At 74.3% G+C, this 15670-nt stretch overlaps 4 protein-coding genes across 4 annotated transcripts in view; 2 read left to right on the plus strand and 2 right to left on the minus strand.

Annotated features, from left to right (window-relative positions):
• LRRC61 (leucine rich repeat containing 61) overlaps positions 1-15670 on the plus strand; it is a 275533-nt gene that overhangs the window by 124721 nt on the left and 135142 nt on the right. The window lies entirely within an intron of this gene.
• ABCB8 (ATP binding cassette subfamily B member 8) lies at positions 388-5929 on the minus strand. Its single transcript, XM_088519977.1, has 16 exons — positions 5864-5929; positions 4726-4899; positions 4504-4659; positions 4331-4425; positions 3850-3955; positions 2801-2962; positions 2649-2734; positions 2481-2578; positions 2311-2416; positions 2201-2234; positions 2000-2136; positions 1841-1935; positions 1637-1770; positions 1425-1572; positions 551-801; positions 388-468 (listed from the first exon to the last, which is right to left on the minus strand). Exons 1-16 carry the CDS (start codon positions 5927-5929, stop codon positions 388-390), a joined length of 1929 nt encoding a protein of 642 aa, XP_088376103.1.
• On the plus strand, positions 5986-11419 carry ATG9B (autophagy related 9B). The gene is made up of 12 exons (XM_088519979.1): positions 5986-6002; positions 7038-7139; positions 7871-7914; positions 8007-8071; positions 8140-8310; positions 8391-8532; positions 8604-9352; positions 9540-9693; positions 10014-10421; positions 10481-10650; positions 10737-10839; positions 11192-11419. Exons 2-12 carry the CDS (start codon positions 7043-7045, stop codon positions 11417-11419), a joined length of 2331 nt encoding a protein of 776 aa, XP_088376105.1. The 5' UTR covers positions 5986-6002; positions 7038-7042.
• Positions 12213-15335, minus strand: LOC148595670 (nitric oxide synthase 3-like). The gene is made up of 6 exons (XM_088519973.1): positions 15125-15335; positions 14326-14413; positions 13740-13861; positions 13226-13374; positions 12460-12654; positions 12213-12370 (listed from the first exon to the last, which is right to left on the minus strand). The coding sequence occupies exons 4-6, from the start codon at positions 13355-13357 to the stop codon at positions 12248-12250; spliced, it is 450 nt and encodes a 149-aa protein (XP_088376099.1). The 5' UTR covers positions 13358-13374; positions 13740-13861; positions 14326-14413; positions 15125-15335; the 3' UTR covers positions 12213-12247.

Genomic DNA, 15670 nt, shown 5'->3' on the forward strand with positions numbered 1-15670 from the left:
ATAGTCCCTGTGCGCACCACCCACCTCCGTGGCAACAGCCCCACTTGTACCACCCCTATTCTCAGTAACAGCCCCCCTTCTACCACCCATCTCCATGGCAAAAACCGCCCTTGTACCACCCATCTCCATGGCAACAGGCCTGCTTGTACCACCCCTATTCTCAGTAACAGCCCCACTTGTACCACCCATCTCCATGGCAACAGCCCCGCTTGTACCACCCCTATTCTCAGTTACAGTCCCGCTTGTACCACCCACCTCCATGGCAACAGCCCTGCCTGTACCACCCATCTCCATGGCAACAGCCCTGTCGGCAGCACAGCCGCTCGGCGTCCGCGCGGGGGTTTATTGATGCGCGGGGAGGCGGCGGGGACGCCCGCCCGGCCGCGCTCAGCCCCGCTCCGCCGTCTGCCGCCGCACGAGCTCCGCGTAGAGGCCGCGGCGCCGCAGCAGCTCCTCGTGGGTGCCGGCCTGCGGGGAGCGGGGACCAGCGGTGCCGCCGTGCGCCCGGCGCCGCCGTCCGGCCCCGGCCCGGCCCGGCCGCGCCGCTCACCTCGGCCACGCGGCCCCGCGCCAGCACCACGATGAGGTCGGCGCCGCGCACGGTGCTGAGGCGGTGCGCGATGACCAGCACGGTGCGGCCCGCGGCCGCGCGCTCCAGCGCCGCCTGCACCGCGCGCTCCGCCTCGGCGTCCAGCGCGCTCGTGGCCTCGTCCAGGACGAGCACCGCCGGCTCCTTGATGAGCGCCCGCGCGATGGCCACGCGCTGCTTCTGCCCGCCCGAGAGCGCCGCGCCGCGCTCGCCTGCGCGACCGCGCGGCTGCCACCGGCACGGCCGTGCGCCACATCCCCCGGCACGGCCGTGCGCCCGCGACCCCCCGACACAGCCACGCACCCGCGTCCCCCGGCACGGCACTGCGCCCACATCCCCCTGACACATCCACGCATCTGCGTCCCACTGGCACGGCCACGCGCCCATGTCCCCTTGCCATGGCCACCACCCGCCCCATGTCCACCCCGTGTCTGCCACCCGCCCTGCATCCACCACAGCTGCCGTCTGCCCAGTGTCCGCTCTGTGTCCACCCCACGTCCCATCCGCCCCACGTCCCAACCTCCCCACATCCCATCCATGCCACGTCCCATCTGCCCTACGTCCCATCCGCCACACATCCCATCTGCCCCCCATCCCGTCTGCCCCATGTCCCGTCCGCCCCACGTCCCATCTGCCCCACATCCCATCTGCCCAACGTCCCACCTGCACTACATCCTGTCTGCCCCACGTCCCATCCGCCCCGTGCCCCATCTGCCCCATGTCCCGTCCACCCCACGACCCATCCGCCCCACACCCTGTCCGCCCTATGTCCCATCTGCCCCACATCCCATCCGTGCCATGTTCCGTCCGCGCGGCCCCCGTGCCGCCCGCTCACCCACGACGGTGTCGTAGCCCCGCGGGAAGGCGCGGATGAAGCCGTCGGCGTTGGCGAGCCGCGCGGCCGCGTACACCTCGGCGTCGGAGGCGTCCGGCTTCCCGAAGCGGATGTTCTCCATGATGGTGGTGCCGAAGAGCACGGGCTCCTGCGGGGCCGCGGCCGTGAGCGCCCGCGCGGGCCGGCCGAGCCGCCGCCGCCGCAGTGCCCACCTGGCTGATGAAACCCACGACGCGTCCGCGCAGCCACGACGGGTCCAGCGAGGAGAGCTCGCGGCCGTCCAGCGTGATGGAGCCGCGCGTGGGCTCGTAGAAGCGCTCCAGCAGCGCCGCCACCGTGGACTTGCCTGTGGCGCGCGTGGCCTCAGCGCACGGCGCCGGGCGCCCGCGTCCCCCCGCGTCCCCCCGCGCCGCTACCTGCTCCGGAGGCGCCCACGATGGCCACGGTCTTGCAGGGCGGCAGCGTGAGGCTGAAGTCCTGCAGGACGGGGCACTCGGGGCGGCCGGGGTAGCTGCGGGCAGAGCGGGTGAGCGGTGGGGACGGCGCGGGGCGGCGCGCGCGGCGGCGCCGCTCACCTGAAGGAGACGTCGCGGAAGCAGACGTGGCCGCGCAGCGCGTGCGCGGGGATGCGCGCGCCGCCCCGCAGCGCCACGCGCGGCTCCAGCGCCACCAGCTCCAGGACGCGCGCGCCGGCGCTGAGGCCGCGCACGACCTGCGGGAGCAACGCGTCACCGCGGCCCGCGGGGGGACACCGGGCCCCCCGGCCCCGCACGCACCTGCCCGAAGAGCACGGAGATGTTGGCCATGGACCTGCGGGGACGGAGGAGCGGGCTGAGCGGCGCTGGCGCCGCCGGAGCGCCGCGAGCACCACGAGCGCCGCGCTCACCTCTGCACCGTCTGCGACGCCACCAGGAAGGACATGAGGTCCCCGGGCGAGAGCGCGTCCCCGGCCATGAGCGAGCCGCCCACGAAGATGGTGCCCAGCACGACGCCTGCGGGCAGAGCGGCGCTGGCACCGTCCCCGCGCGCCCGCCCGCCCGTCCCGGCGCCGCTCACCATTGAGCGCCACGTTGGAGAGCCCCTGGAAGGCGGCGATGCCGAGGCCGAGGCGCGCGCTGAGCCGGCCGCACTGCTCCACCTCGGCGGCGTAGGCGCTGCGGGCGGCGCGCGGTCAGGGCGCCGCGGGGCACGTCCCCACGCCGCCCGCGCGGTCCCCGTCCTTACCGCGCCTGCGCGTCCTCCATGGCGAAGGCGCGCACCGTGCGCACGTTCCCCAGCGTCTCGTCGGCCACCGCCGTGGCCTTGGCCACCTGCGCGCGCGGAGAGGCTGGTGCCGAGCGCCGGGGCGGCCCCGCGGCCCGCGGGCCCCGTCCTACCTGCTCCTGCGCGCGGCGGGACAGGCGGCGCAGCGCGGCGCCCAGCAGCGCCCCGGCGCCCACCAGCGTGGGCATGGCCACGAGCAGCAGCGCCGTGAGCCGCGGCGACACCACGTAGAGCGACACGAAGCAGCCCACGGTCTGCGTGACGCTGCGCAGGCCCTGCGGGGACAGCGCGGGGACAGCGCTGGGATGGTGCGGGGACAGCGCGGGGACTGCATGGGGATAGCGTGGGGACAGCGTGGGCAGCTCGCGGCAGTGTGGGGACAGCGCGGGGACAGCGTGGGCAGTGCAGCGACTGCATGGGGACAGCGCAGGGACAGCGTGGGCAGCACAGGGACAGCATGGGGATAGCGTGGGGACAGTGTGGGCAGCTCGCGGCAGTGTGGGGACGGCGTGGGGACAGCGTGGGCAGTGCAGCGACTGCATGGGGATAGCGTGGGGACAGCGTGGGCAGCTCGCGGCAGTGTGGGGACAGCACGGGGACAGCGTGGGCAGTGCAGCGACTGCATGGGGACAGCGCAGGGACAGCGTGGGCAGCACAGGGACAGCATGGGGATAGCGTGGGGACAGCGTGGGCAGCTCGCGGCAGTGTGGGGACAGCGTGGGGACAGCGTGGGCAGTGCAGCGACTGCATGGGGATAGCGTGGGGACAGCGTGGGCAGCTCGTGGCAGTGTGGGGACGGCGCGGGGACAGCGCAGGCAGTGCAGCGACTGCATGGGGATAGCGTGGGGACAGCGTGGGCAGCTCGCGGCAGTGTGGGGACAGCACGGGGACAGCGTGGGCAGTGCAGCGACTGCATGGGGACAGCGCAGGGACAGCGTGGGCAGCACAGGGACAGCATGGGGATAGCGTGGGGACAGCGTGGGCAGCTCGCGGCAGTGTGGGGACAGCGTGGGGACAGCGTGGGCAGTGCAGTGACTGCATGGGGATAGCGTGGGGACAGCGTGGGCAGCTCGTGGCAGTGTGGGGACGGCGCGGGGACAGCGCAGGCAGTGCAGCGACTGCATGGGGATAGCGTGGGGACAGCGCGGGGCGCAGCGCCCACCTGCGAGATGACCAGCTTGAAGCAGGACTTGAACTCCTGCACATCGGCCGTCAGCCGGTGCAGCAGCTGCCCCGTGCGGCTGGCGTCGAAGAAGGCCACGTCCTGCCTGCGCGGGGGCAGGAGCTGCGGCTGCCGTCGCGGCCCGTCGCCTCAGTCCCCTCCTGTTCCATCCCACCCCTGCTGCCCTCGTTCCCAACCCCATCACCCTGGTCCAAGTCCTGTCCCATCCAATCCTATTTCTGCCATCGTGGTCCTCATCCCCATCTCACTCCTGCTTCCCTAGTCCCCATCCCACTTTCCGTCCTGTCCCCATCCCCATCCTGTCCCCATCCCCGTCCCTGCTGCCCTGTCCCTGTGCACTCCTCGTCCCTGCAGACCCGTCCTGTCCCCATCCCCGTCCTGTCCCCATCCCCGTGCACTCCTCGTCCCCGCGGACCCCGTCCCGTCCCCGCGCCATCCCGGCAGCACCGCGCGGCGGTACCGGAGCAGGGATGTGAAGAGCGCCTTCCTCATGCTGGCGGCCACGCTCTCGCCGGCGCGCGCCAGCAGCGCGATGTAGCCGAAGGTGAGCAGCCCCTGCGGGGACAGGGGACCGCGCGGGGCTCGCGGGCGCCCTGGGGACACGCACGCGCCGCGGGGACGCGCCGGGCTCACCTGGAGCGCGTAGAGCGCCAGCAGGCGCAGGGCGAGCGGCCGGGCCTCGCGCAGGTAGGCGGCCAGGGGCCCGCGCGCGCCGCGCGCCACCGCGTCCACCAGCTCGCCCAGCAGCGCCGGGACGCGCACGTTGAGCAGCGCGGCGCCCAGCGCCAGCTGCGGGACACGGGGTCAGCGCCGCCGCCGCCGCCGGCCCCGCCGCCCCGGCCCGGCCGCACTCACCGCCACGGCGGCCGCCAGCGCCGGCAGCTGCGGGCGCAGGAAGCTCCAGAGCTGCTCCCAGGGGAAGGGCGGCTCGGCGGGCGCCCCGGCGCGGGGCTCGGCCGCGGGGACGGCGGTGACGGTGGTGACGGTGACGGGGCCCTCCTGGCAGCGCGCGGGGGGGCCCAGCAGCGCCTGCGCCAGGCGCAGACCAGGGGGCCCCGCGGCCGCCAGCAGCAGCAACGGGCGGCAGCACCGCGGGGACGGGGACGGGGACGGGGACGGGGACGGGGACGGGCGGCCCCGGGCGCAGGCGCCGCTGCGGGGGGGGTCAGTGCGGAGCCCCAAGGACCCCGGGGGGGCCTGTCCCCTCCAGGACCCCTGCCCGGTCCCCAGGCCCTGCTGTCCCCGGACCCCCCCCGCCGTGCGAACCCCCCAACAGCCCCCGGTTCCCCCCACACCGCCCCGAGGCCCAGGAGCGCCCCCACCCCCCAAAATGATGCAGGACCCCCCGCCACCCAGCGGGGGCCCAGGCGTCCTGACCCCCCTGCTCCCTGTCACCCCGCGGACAGACCCAGGGCTCTCAGCCCCCTCCTGCCCCCCAGGGGGTCCCGTTGGTCTGGGCACCCTCTGCCCCTTCTCCCCTCGCCCAGGGGGACCAGGATCCCCCGCTCCCCCTGCCGAGGGCCCCGGCGTCCGGGCCCCCCCAGGGGTCACAGGATCCCCCGCTCCCCCCACACCCCCCCGAGGGCCCCGGCGTCCGGGCTCGCGCGGTACCTGCGCGCCGGGGCCGCCCCTCCGCGCAGCGCGGCGCGCACGGTGCCCGGGGCGGCCCGCGCGCCCGGCGCCCGCAGCAGCAGCAGCAGCGGCAGCATGGCCGGTACCGGGGGGCGGCCCCGGGGGCGGCCCCGGCCCCGCGCGGAAGGGGCGGTGCGGCGGGCGGAGCCCCGCACCGCGGCCGGGGCCTGCGCCGGGCCCGCACCGGCGCGCGGGACCTGTCCCTGCACCGGGACCTCCTCCCGGGACCCCGACCCGCGCCCCGGTTCCTACCGGACCGCCGGAACCGCCGGCCTCTCCGCGGCTCGCACCGGGACCCCCGGCGGCTTCCTCGCCCGCCCCGGGTTGTACCGGCACCCGCGTCACCCCGGGCCCCCTGAACCCGCGGTTCTTCCCCCCGCAGCGGGACCCGCGCGTCCCCCCGGTTCGCACCGGGTCCCGCACCCATGGCGGGCGGCGGGGCGCGGGGCGGGCGCGGGGCCGCGTGAGCGCGGCCGGGGCGGCGGCGGCGGCGCGGGCAGGTGAGCGGGACGGGACGGGACGGGCCGGGGGCCGCGGGTCCCCCGGGTCGGGCTGCGGGGGGCTCGGCGGGACCCTCGAGGTGCGGCTGTCCCTGCCCGGGCGGGTGTCCCCGCGCGTGTCCTGTCCCCGCGCGTGTCCTGTCCCCGCGCGTCGCCGCAGGGGCGCGTGTGTCACCGGCAGGGAATGGCAGGGCACGCGTCCCCGTGCGGGTGTTTGTGTCACCGCGCGGGGTCACCTGAGTGCACGTGTCCCCCTGGGGCCGCGTGTGTCACCGCGCGGGGGTCATTTGGGTGCACGTGTCCCCCTGGGGCCGCGTGTGTCACCGTGGGGTCAGCGGGGGTGCCCCTGTCCCCGCAGGAGGGTCCGCGTGTCCCGGGGCGCCCCGCGGGGTCCCCGTGGGGCTGTTTACGCTCCCGCGCTATTTATAGCGGCCGCGGGCTGTTTATTTGCACCGGCCCCGGGGGCGGGACCGGGACCGGGGGGGAGGCCCGGGCAGCGCCGCCCCCCCCGCCCGGAGCGCGCGCTGAATCACGGCCCGGCCCGGCCCGGCCCGGCCCGGCCCGGCCCCGCCGCGCGCGCCCGCCCTGAGTCAGGGCCGGAGCGGACGGCGGCGGCGGCGGTGAGGGGCGCTCGGGGGCGGCCCGGGCTCCCGGGGTCGGGGGGCCCCAGGCCGGGCTGTCCCGGCAGGTTCCAGGAGCTGGGGGGGTCCCAGAACTTTGGGGGTCCCGGGATTGCGGCCGTAGCCGGTCCGGGGCAGCGGGGGCTCCCGGGGGATGGGAGGTTGGCGGCAGGTCGGGGGTCCGGGAGACCCCGGTGTTCGGGCAGCCCCATGGACCAGGGGTCCCGGCAGGTCGGGGAGCGTTGATGGGTCCAGGGCCGGGAGGGTCCCGGCAGGTCGGGAGGGTCTTGATGGGTCCCGGGGGCGCTCGGGGGTTCTGCGGGGTCGGGGGTCCCGGCGGGTCCTGGGGGTGGCCGGGGCCCCGTGCGCCGCGCGGGCGGCTCCAGCGCTTCCCGGCCGCCGCGCCAGGGCGCAGGAGCGATGGCAGCGCAGGGCGAGTACCAGCGGCTGGAGGAGGAGGAGGACTCGCCGCCCGGCGAGGAGGAGCTGCTGGTGCACGTCACCGAGGGGCTGCAAGGTAGGGAGCCCGCTCGGGTCTGCCCCGCGGCGGGGGGCGCACGGGCCAGGCAGGCCCTCCCCACAGCGGGTGGCCTGCCCCATAGCTCCCTGCTTGGGCGTTTCTGGGGGGCTCAGGAGACCCTGCACCCTTCCTGCCCCATAGCTCCCTGCTTGGGCGTTTCCGGGGGGCTCAGGAGACCCTGCACCCTTCCTGCCCCATAGCTCCCTGCTTGGGCGTTTCTGGGGGGCTCAGGAGACCCTGCACCCTTCCTGCCCCATAGCTCCCTGCTTGGGCGTTCCTGGGGGGCTCAGGAGACCCTGCACCCTTCCTGCCCCAGAGCTCCCTGCTTGGGGCATGACCCTGGAGGGGAATAGGGTGCCCTGGCCTGCCCCACAGCCCTGCGCTTGGGGCACGGCTTTGGAGCAGAGTCACAGGGCCCATCCTGCCCCATAGCTTTGTGGTTGGTCACGGCCCTGGGGCTGCCCCATCGCGCTGTGGTTAGGGCACAGCCTTGGAGGGTTGCAGGACCTGGTTTGCCCCATAGTTCTCTGGTTGGGACACAGCTGCGGGGCTCATGACATGGCCTGCCCCATAGCTCCCCGGCTGGTCATGGGCTGGGGCCCGGCTGCCCCACGGCTCGCTGTGGGGCTCAGCTGGGGCCCGGCTGCCCCACGGCTCCCTGGTGGGGCTCGGCCGGGGGCTGGCACCGGCCCCGGCTCAGTGCGGGTGTTTTTCTCCCTCCTGCTCAGACTCCTGGCACCACATCAAGAACCTGGATAATTTCTTCACCAAGATATCCTTGCAGCGCGGGGCGGCCGTGGGGCGCCCGGGCGGCCGTGGGGCAGCGGGGGCGGCTCCGCGCGCACGCTCCTTAACGCCCCCAACATCTACCACTTCCACCAGAAGAACGGCTTCGCCTGCATGATGCTGTCCGACCTCTTCGAGCTGGTGTAAGCGCCGGGGCGCGCGGGCGGCGCGGGCGGGTGGCCGGCCCCGCTGAGCCGCGCGCTGCCCCCAGGCAGTTCCTGTTCGTGGTCACGTTCAGCACCTTCCTGCTGTGCTGCGTGGAGTACGACGTGCTCTTCGCCAACCGGCCGCTCAACCAGAGCGGCGGCGCGGCGCCGCCGGCCGAGCGCGCCAAGGTGACGCTGCCCGACGCCGTGCTGCCCGCGCCGCAGTGCGCGCAAAGGTGAGCGGCGCGCGGCGCCGGGGGGAGCGCGGCGCGGCCCGCCCCACGGCGCCCGCCCCATGGCGCCCGCCCCCCGCCAGGATCCGCGCCAACGGCTGGGTCATCTTCTTGCTGGTGATGGCGGCCGTGTTCTGGCTCTACCGGCTGGTCAAGGTGCTCTGCAGCCTGCTGAGCTACTGGGAGATCCGCAACTTCTACATCAAGGCGCTCAACATCCCCTCGGTGAGCGGGTGGCCGTGGGGCGGCCGCGGGGCGGGCGCCGTGCCCGTGTCGAGCCGCTTGTCCCGCTGCAGGACGGACTGTGCAACTACAGCTGGCAGGAGGTGCAGGCGCGGCTCATCTCGCTGCAGCGCGAGCAGCAGATGTGCGTGCACAAGAGGGAGCTCACGGAGCTCGACATCTACCACCGCATCCTGCGCTTCAAGAACTACACGGTGGCCATGGTCAACAAGTCGCTGCTGCCCGTGCGCTTCCGCCTGCCGCTGCTGGGCCCCGTGGTGTTCCTCACGCAGGGCCTCAAGTACAACCTGGAGCTGCTGTTCTTCTGGGGGCCCGGCTCGCTCTTCCAGAACAAGTGGAACCTGCAGCCGCAGTACAAGCGCGCGGGCTCGCGGCTGGAGCTGGCGCAGCGCCTGGCGCGCACCATGGTGCTGCTGGGGCTGGCCAACCTGCTGCTGTGCCCCTTCGTGCTCGTGTGGCAGGTGCTCTACGCCTTCTTCAGCTACACCGAGGTCATCAAGCGCGAGCCGGGCAGCCTGGGCGCCCGCCGCTGGTCGCTCTACGGCCGCCACTACCTGCGCCACTTCAACGAGCTCAACCACGAGCTGCAGGCGCGCCTGAGCCGCGGCTACAAGCCGGCCACCAAGTACATGAACTCCTTCACCAGCCCGCTGCTCACCGTGCTGGCCAAGAACGTGGGCTTCTTCGCGGGCTCGCTGCTGGCCGTGCTCATCGTGCTCACCGTGTACGACGAGGACGTGCTCACGGTGCAGCACATCCTCACGGCCATCACGCTGCTGGGGCTGGTGGTCACGGTGGCCAGGTGGGCCGGGCGCACGGGGCGCGCGGTGCGATGCGGTGCGGGGTGCGACGCGGTGTGACGTGGTGCGATGCGGTGCGCGGTGCGACGCATTGCGGGATGCGACGCGGTGCGGGATATGACACAGTGTGACGCAGTGCGACGCGGTGCGGGATGCGACGCGGTGCGACGCGGTGCCCGCCGCCCGCAGGTCCTTCATCCCGGACGAGCACCTGGTGTGGTGCCCCGAGCAGCTGCTGCAGTGCGTCCTCGCGCACATCCACTACATGCCCGACCACTGGCAGGGCAACGCCAGCAAGGCCGAGACGCGCGCCGAGATGGCCCAGCTCTTCCAGTACAAGGCGGTGAGCGGAGCGGGACCGCGCGCGGAGCCGGAGCCGCCGGGAGCGGGACCACGCGGGGAGCAGGGACTGTGCAGGGAGCGGGACCCCAGGGGGAGACGGACCCTGTGGGGAGCAGGGACCACAGCGGGAGTGGGATCCCATGGAGGGATGGAGCCCTTGGAGAGACAGACACAGTGGGGAGTGGGACCCCATGGAGAGGTGGACCCTGTGGATAGTGGGACCCCATGGGGAGCGGGGCCCTATGGGGAGCAGGGACCCCGTGGGCAGCAGGACCCCACGAGAGCAGGACCCCGCGGTGCCGCTCACGCCGCGCCCGGCAGGTCTTCATCCTGGAGGAGCTGCTGAGCCCCATCGTGACGCCGCTCATCCTCATCTTCGCGCTGCCCGCGCGCGCGCTCGACATCGTCGACTTCTTCCGCAACTTCACGGTGGAGGTGGTGGGGGTGGGCGACATCTGCTCCTTCGCGCAGCTCGACGTGCGGCACCACGGGCACCCGCAGTGGCTCTCGGCGGCGCACACCGAGGCCTCGGCGTACCGGCAGGCCGAGGACGGCAAGACGGAGCTGTCGCTCATGCACTTCGCCATCACCAACCCGCGGTGGCAGCCGCCGCCGCGCAGCGAGCTCTTCCTGAGCCAGCTCAAGGAGAAGGTGCAGCAGGACGCGGCGGCCGCCCCGCGCGAGCCGCCCTTGGCCGCCTCGCTGCTCTCGGACGACTCGGTGAGCGCGGCGCGGGGCGGGCGGCGCGCGGCGCAGCCGGGGCCGCGCTCACGGCCGCGTCCCCGCAGGCGGACGCGCTGCTGGCCGGCGCGCTGGCCCGGCCCCGGCTGCGCCGCGCGCCGCAGCCCTGCAGCGCCGCCGGCGCCCTGGCCTCGCTCTCGTCCCTGGCGTCGCCCCTGCCCGCGCGCCCGCGCCTGCCCGACAGCCCCCGCGGCGACCGCCCGGGCCCCGACGAGAGGTGACGGGGGACGCGGGGGACGTGGGGGGGACACGGAGGGGACACGGCGGGGACGCCGGGCGCCGCTCACCCTGCTGCGCCCGCAGCCTCTTCCTGAGCGAGTCGCGCCTGCTCAGCCTGAGCCGCTCCGTGCTGCTCTCCGAGGTGGCCTCGGCCGAGATGAGTCTGCACGCCATCTACATGCACGAGGCGAGTCCCCGCGGCCTGTCCCCCGTGTCCTGCCCCTTGTGTCCTGCCCCATGTCCTGCCCTTTGCACCCCGTGTCCTGCCCCATGTGTCCTGCCCACCGTGTCCTGCCCGCACACCCTGTGTCCTGCCCCATGTCCTGCCCTTTGCACCCCGTGTCCTGCCCCCCATGTCCCATATCCTGCCCTCCCCGCTGCCGCAGCCTCCTCGCTCCTGCCGCTGCCCCGTCCCCATCCCTGCCCCTTCCCATTCCTGCTGCGTCCCCCTTGCCCGCAGCCTCCCGGCCGTGTCCCCTCCGTGCGCAGGACCCCGGGGCGCCGCGGCCGTGCCGGCTCTCACGGCTCTGTCCCCGCAGCTCCACCAGCAGCAGCAGCAGCATCAGGGCGCCGGGCCCCACGCGGCCGCCGTGTGGGTGGCCCCCGAGGTCCCCAAGGCCCCCGCGGTGACCGCGGGCTCGGCCGCCAGGGCGTCGCAGGCCCCGCAGCGGGAGCTGCCGCTGGGCGGCTGGGCCGAGGAGGACGAGGACGAGGACGAGGACGAGGACGGAGCCGAGCGGGACCCGGAGCAGGAGCGGCCGCTCTAGCTGCCCCCGCGCCGGGCGAGCACCCACGGGGGCCGTCACCGTCCGCGGGGCTCCGCGGGGGCCGCGCTCAGTGTCCCCTCCCCGCACGGGGTCCCGGGTGGCACAGGGGGCAGCCTCCGGGCGCAGCGGCCAGGGGGGACCTGCGGTGGCCCCCGCGCCCGGCCCCCCGTGCGGGACAGGGCCACCAGGTGCTATATTTATGTGGGGACGCGGTCCCCCCCGTGCGGCCCCGCGGGGCAATAAACGTTTACAGAGCGCCCGTGTCGCTGCGGCTGCGGGACCGAGCGCTGCCGGGGCGGCGGGGATGGGGCGGCCTCCCCGGGCCGGGACCGGGCTGGGACCGGGCTGGGAACGGGTCGGGACTGGGCTGGACGGGGGTGGCGCGGGGCGGCGGGGCCGGGTGCGGGGCACGAATCGGTACCGAGGACAGTGCCGAGGTTGCTGCCGAGGGCGGTACCGAGCGCGGGGCCGAAGTTGGTACCGAGCGTGGTGCAGGGGGCGGTACCGAGCAGGGACCCAAGCTGGTACCGACGGCGGTGCCGAGCAGGGGCCGAAACTGGTACCGAGGGCGGTACTGAGCAGGGGCCCAAGCTGGTACCGAGGGCGGCGCCAAGCGTGAGGCCCAAGTTGGTATCGAGAGCGGAACCGAGGGCAGTGCCAAAGTTGGTACCGAGGGCGGTGCCGAGCGCGGGGCCCAAGTTGGTCCCGAGCGTGGTGCAGAGGGCGGTACCGAGGGCGGTACCGGGATGGCCCCGCCGTCGGCGCAGGGTCCCCAGCACGGGACAGGGCCGGGTTATCAAAACTAGAGCTTTACTGGGTCCGGCAGCGCTAGGGCGCCGGGCCGGGCTGGCGGCGCTCCAGCCGCGAGAAGGACTGGCTGCGGATGCGGAAGGCCACCTCCTGCGTCCGGAACGTGAGGCCGAAGATGTCCTCGTGGTAGCGGTTCTTGTCCTGCGCGGCGGGGCGTGAGGACGGGCTGCGGTGCGCGCGGTGCGCGCGGTGCGCGCGGTGCGCGGCGCCGGCCCCGGCGCGGCCCTTACCCGCAGCTCGCCGATGAAGTCTCCGGCCTGGCCCAGCGTCATGCCGCCGCGCTGCACCAGGATGTGCTGCACGGTCTGCAGCACCTCGGTGGCCATGGTGACGTCCCCGCACACGTACATGTGCCCCGCGCGCTCGCACAGCACGCGCTGCACCTCGGCCGCCAGCTGCGTGCGCAGCACGTCCTGCACGTAGGTCTGCGGCGCCGCCGTCACCGCGCCGCCCGCCGCAACGGCCCGGCCGCGTCCCCAGGGCGCTGCGTCCCCAGGGCGCCGCGTCCCGGCGCTGCCTGCCCCATCTCCACCCCACGTCAGGCCCCATCCCATTTCTGCCCTTGTCCCCGTCCCCAAACCACTCCCTGTCCTTGTCCGTGTCTCCATCTATTCCCGCCCCATCCTTGTCCCTCTCCCCATCCCTGTCCTGATCTCCATCCCGCCCTGACCGCTGTCCCTGTCCCCATCCCAGCCCTGTCCCCATCTCATCCTGTCTCACCATGGCCCCTGCGCTCTCCCCATCCCCATCCCAACCGGGTCACCACCCCTGTCCCCATCCCAGCCCTGTCCCCATCCCATCCTGTCCCACCATGGCCCCCGTTTCACCCCTACCCCAGCCTGGTCCCCATCCCATCCCTGTCCCCATCCCATCCTGACCTCTGCCATGACCCCATCCCTGTCCCGCTGTATCCCCCATGCCGCCCCCGTGCGCAGCCCCGCTGTCCCCGTCCCCGTCCCCATGGCTGTCCCCATCCCCGTCCCCGTCCCAGCGCACCCGGGGGGTGTCGGGCTCGCGGGAGAACGCCGTCACCACGCGGCTGAGCGCGCCGCGCTCCTGCGCCTCCTCCATCTCCTGCCGGTAGATGTGGTCCAGGGCGGGCGAGCGGCAGCCGAACACCAGCACCATGGGGCCCAGGGGGCCGCCTGCGGGCGCCCGCGTCACGCGTGTCCTGCGTGGCCCCCGTGTCACTGCGCCCCCCGCCCCGCGCTCCGTGTGCTCCTACCGTGACACAGGGGAGTCCCCGTGTCCTGCGCCCCGCGTCCCCACATCCCCCTGCATCCCGTGTCCCCCGCTGTGTCCCTGCATGTCCCTGTGCCCATGTCCCCCTTGTGTCCCCTCATGTTCCTGTGCTCATGTCCCTGTGCCTGTGTCCCCATGTCCTCCTGTGCCCTCTTGTGTCCTCATATCCTTGTGTCCTATGTCCTGATGCTCATGTCCCTGTGCCTGTGTCCCCGTGTCCCCGTGTCCCCCCGTGTCCCCCCGTGTCCCGTGTCCCCCCCCGTCGCACCTCCGGCCTCCAGGAGGTGCAGGCGCTGCTGCCAGAAGCTGCGGAACGGGGCCACGCCGGTACCGGGGCCCACGAGGATGCAGGGAGCGTCCGGCTCCTGCGGCAGCCGGAACGACGGGGCCCTGCGCGGGCGGGTTACGGCACCGGAACCGGCACCGGCACCGCGCGGGGGGGCGCGGCGGAACCGGCACCGCGCGGGGGGGGCGGGACGCGACGGGCCGGGGCGGGGTCCAGGCTGGGCGGCACCACGGGGAGCGGGGCATGATGGGAGTTGTAGTGCGGGGGACACCGGGGCATGCTGGGAGATGTAGTGCGGGGGAGGGACACCGGGGCATGCTGGGAGATGTAGTGCGGGGGGGGGGGCAACACCGGGGCATGCTGGGAAATGGAGTCCCGGGCCCCGGCGCACGCGGGGGCGGGGCCAGGGGGCGGGGTTCAGCGACGGGCTCCGGTGCCACCGGGGGGGGGGGGGGGTCAGTGCGGGACGAGGGCTCCGGTGCCACCGGGGGGTCATTCGGGGGCTCCGGCGCCCCCGGGGGTCAGTCCGCGCCCCGTCCCCCCGTCCCCGTCCCGCCGCCGCGCTCACCCGCGCACGAAGGCCGGCACGGTGTCCCCGGGGCGCAGCCGCGCCAGCCACGTGGAGCACACGCCGTAGTGCAGGGGGCCGCGGCCGTCTGCGGGGAGGGCGCGCGTGGGGCGGCGACCCCCGCGGCCCCCGTGTCCCCCACGTCCCCCCGCGTCCCCCTGCATCCCCCGTGTCCCCCTGCATCCCCCACATCCCCCGTGTCCCCCCGTGTCCCGCCATGTCCCCCACGTCCCCTGTGTCCTCCTGCATCCCCTGCGTCCCCCATGTCCCCCGCATCCCCTGTCCCCTGCATCCCCTGTGTCCCCCTGCATCCCCCACATCCCCCGTGTCCCCCCGTGTCCTCCCTATGTCCCCCGCATCCCCTGTCCCCTGCATCCTCCGTGTCCCCCTGCATCCCCCACATCCCCTGTGTCCCCCCGTGTCCTCCCTATGTCCCCCCATGTCCTCCCCAAGTCCCCCCACGTCCCCCGTCTTCCCACATGCCCCCCGCGTCCCCCGAGTCCCCTCATGTCCCCTGCATCCCCTGTCCCCCACATCCCCCCTGTCCCTTGTGTCCTCCGCGTCCCCCACATACCCCGCGCCCTCAGCATCCCCCCGTGTCCCCCATGTGCTCTCGTGTCTCCTGCATCCCCCATGTCCCCTGTGTCCCCTGCATCCCCCGCGACCCTTGTGTTCCCTGCATCTCCCGCATCCCTCACGTCCCCCGTGTCACCCTGTGTCCCTCATGTCCCCCTGCTTCCTCAGCATCCCCCCGTGACCCCCATGTCCCCCCACATCCCCCATGTCCCCCCGCGCTCACCCTCGCTGGGGTAGGTGAGCACGGCCACGGTGAGGTGGATCTGGCCGGGGCTGCGCGCGGGCGCCGAGCTCACCGAGTAGTAGCGGGGCTGCAGCAGCGGCAGCTGCGCCAGCAGCAGCGACGCCGGCAGCGCCACGGACGGGAACTCGAGCAGCACCTCGAGCAGCGTCGGGCAGCGGAACCACTTCCAGTCCTCGTAGAGCCGCGCGTCCTGCGGCGCCCGCAGCTCGCACCGCCGCGCGGGGGGGACGGCGCGGCGCCCGCGCAGCACCCAGCGCCCACGCAGCACCCATGCAGCACCCAGTGCCCACACAGTGCCCATGCAGCACCCGCGCAGCACCCAGCGCCCGTGCAGCACCCAGCGTCCACACAGTGCCCATGCAGCACCCACGCAGCACCCAGCACCCGTGCAGCACCCAGCGTCCACACAGTGCCCATGCAGCACCCACGCAGCACCCAGCGCCCGTGCAGCACCCATGCAGCACCCAGTGCCCACACAGTGCCCATGCAGCACCCGCAGAGCACCCAGCGCCCGTGCAGCACCCA

The sequence above is a fragment of the Tinamus guttatus genome, unplaced genomic scaffold, assembly GCF_059628265.1.
Source record: "Tinamus guttatus ecotype Peru unplaced genomic scaffold, ASM5962826v1 Tinamus_guttatus_pri_ptg000078l, whole genome shotgun sequence".
Taxonomy (NCBI): Eukaryota; Metazoa; Chordata; class Aves; order Tinamiformes; family Tinamidae; genus Tinamus; species Tinamus guttatus.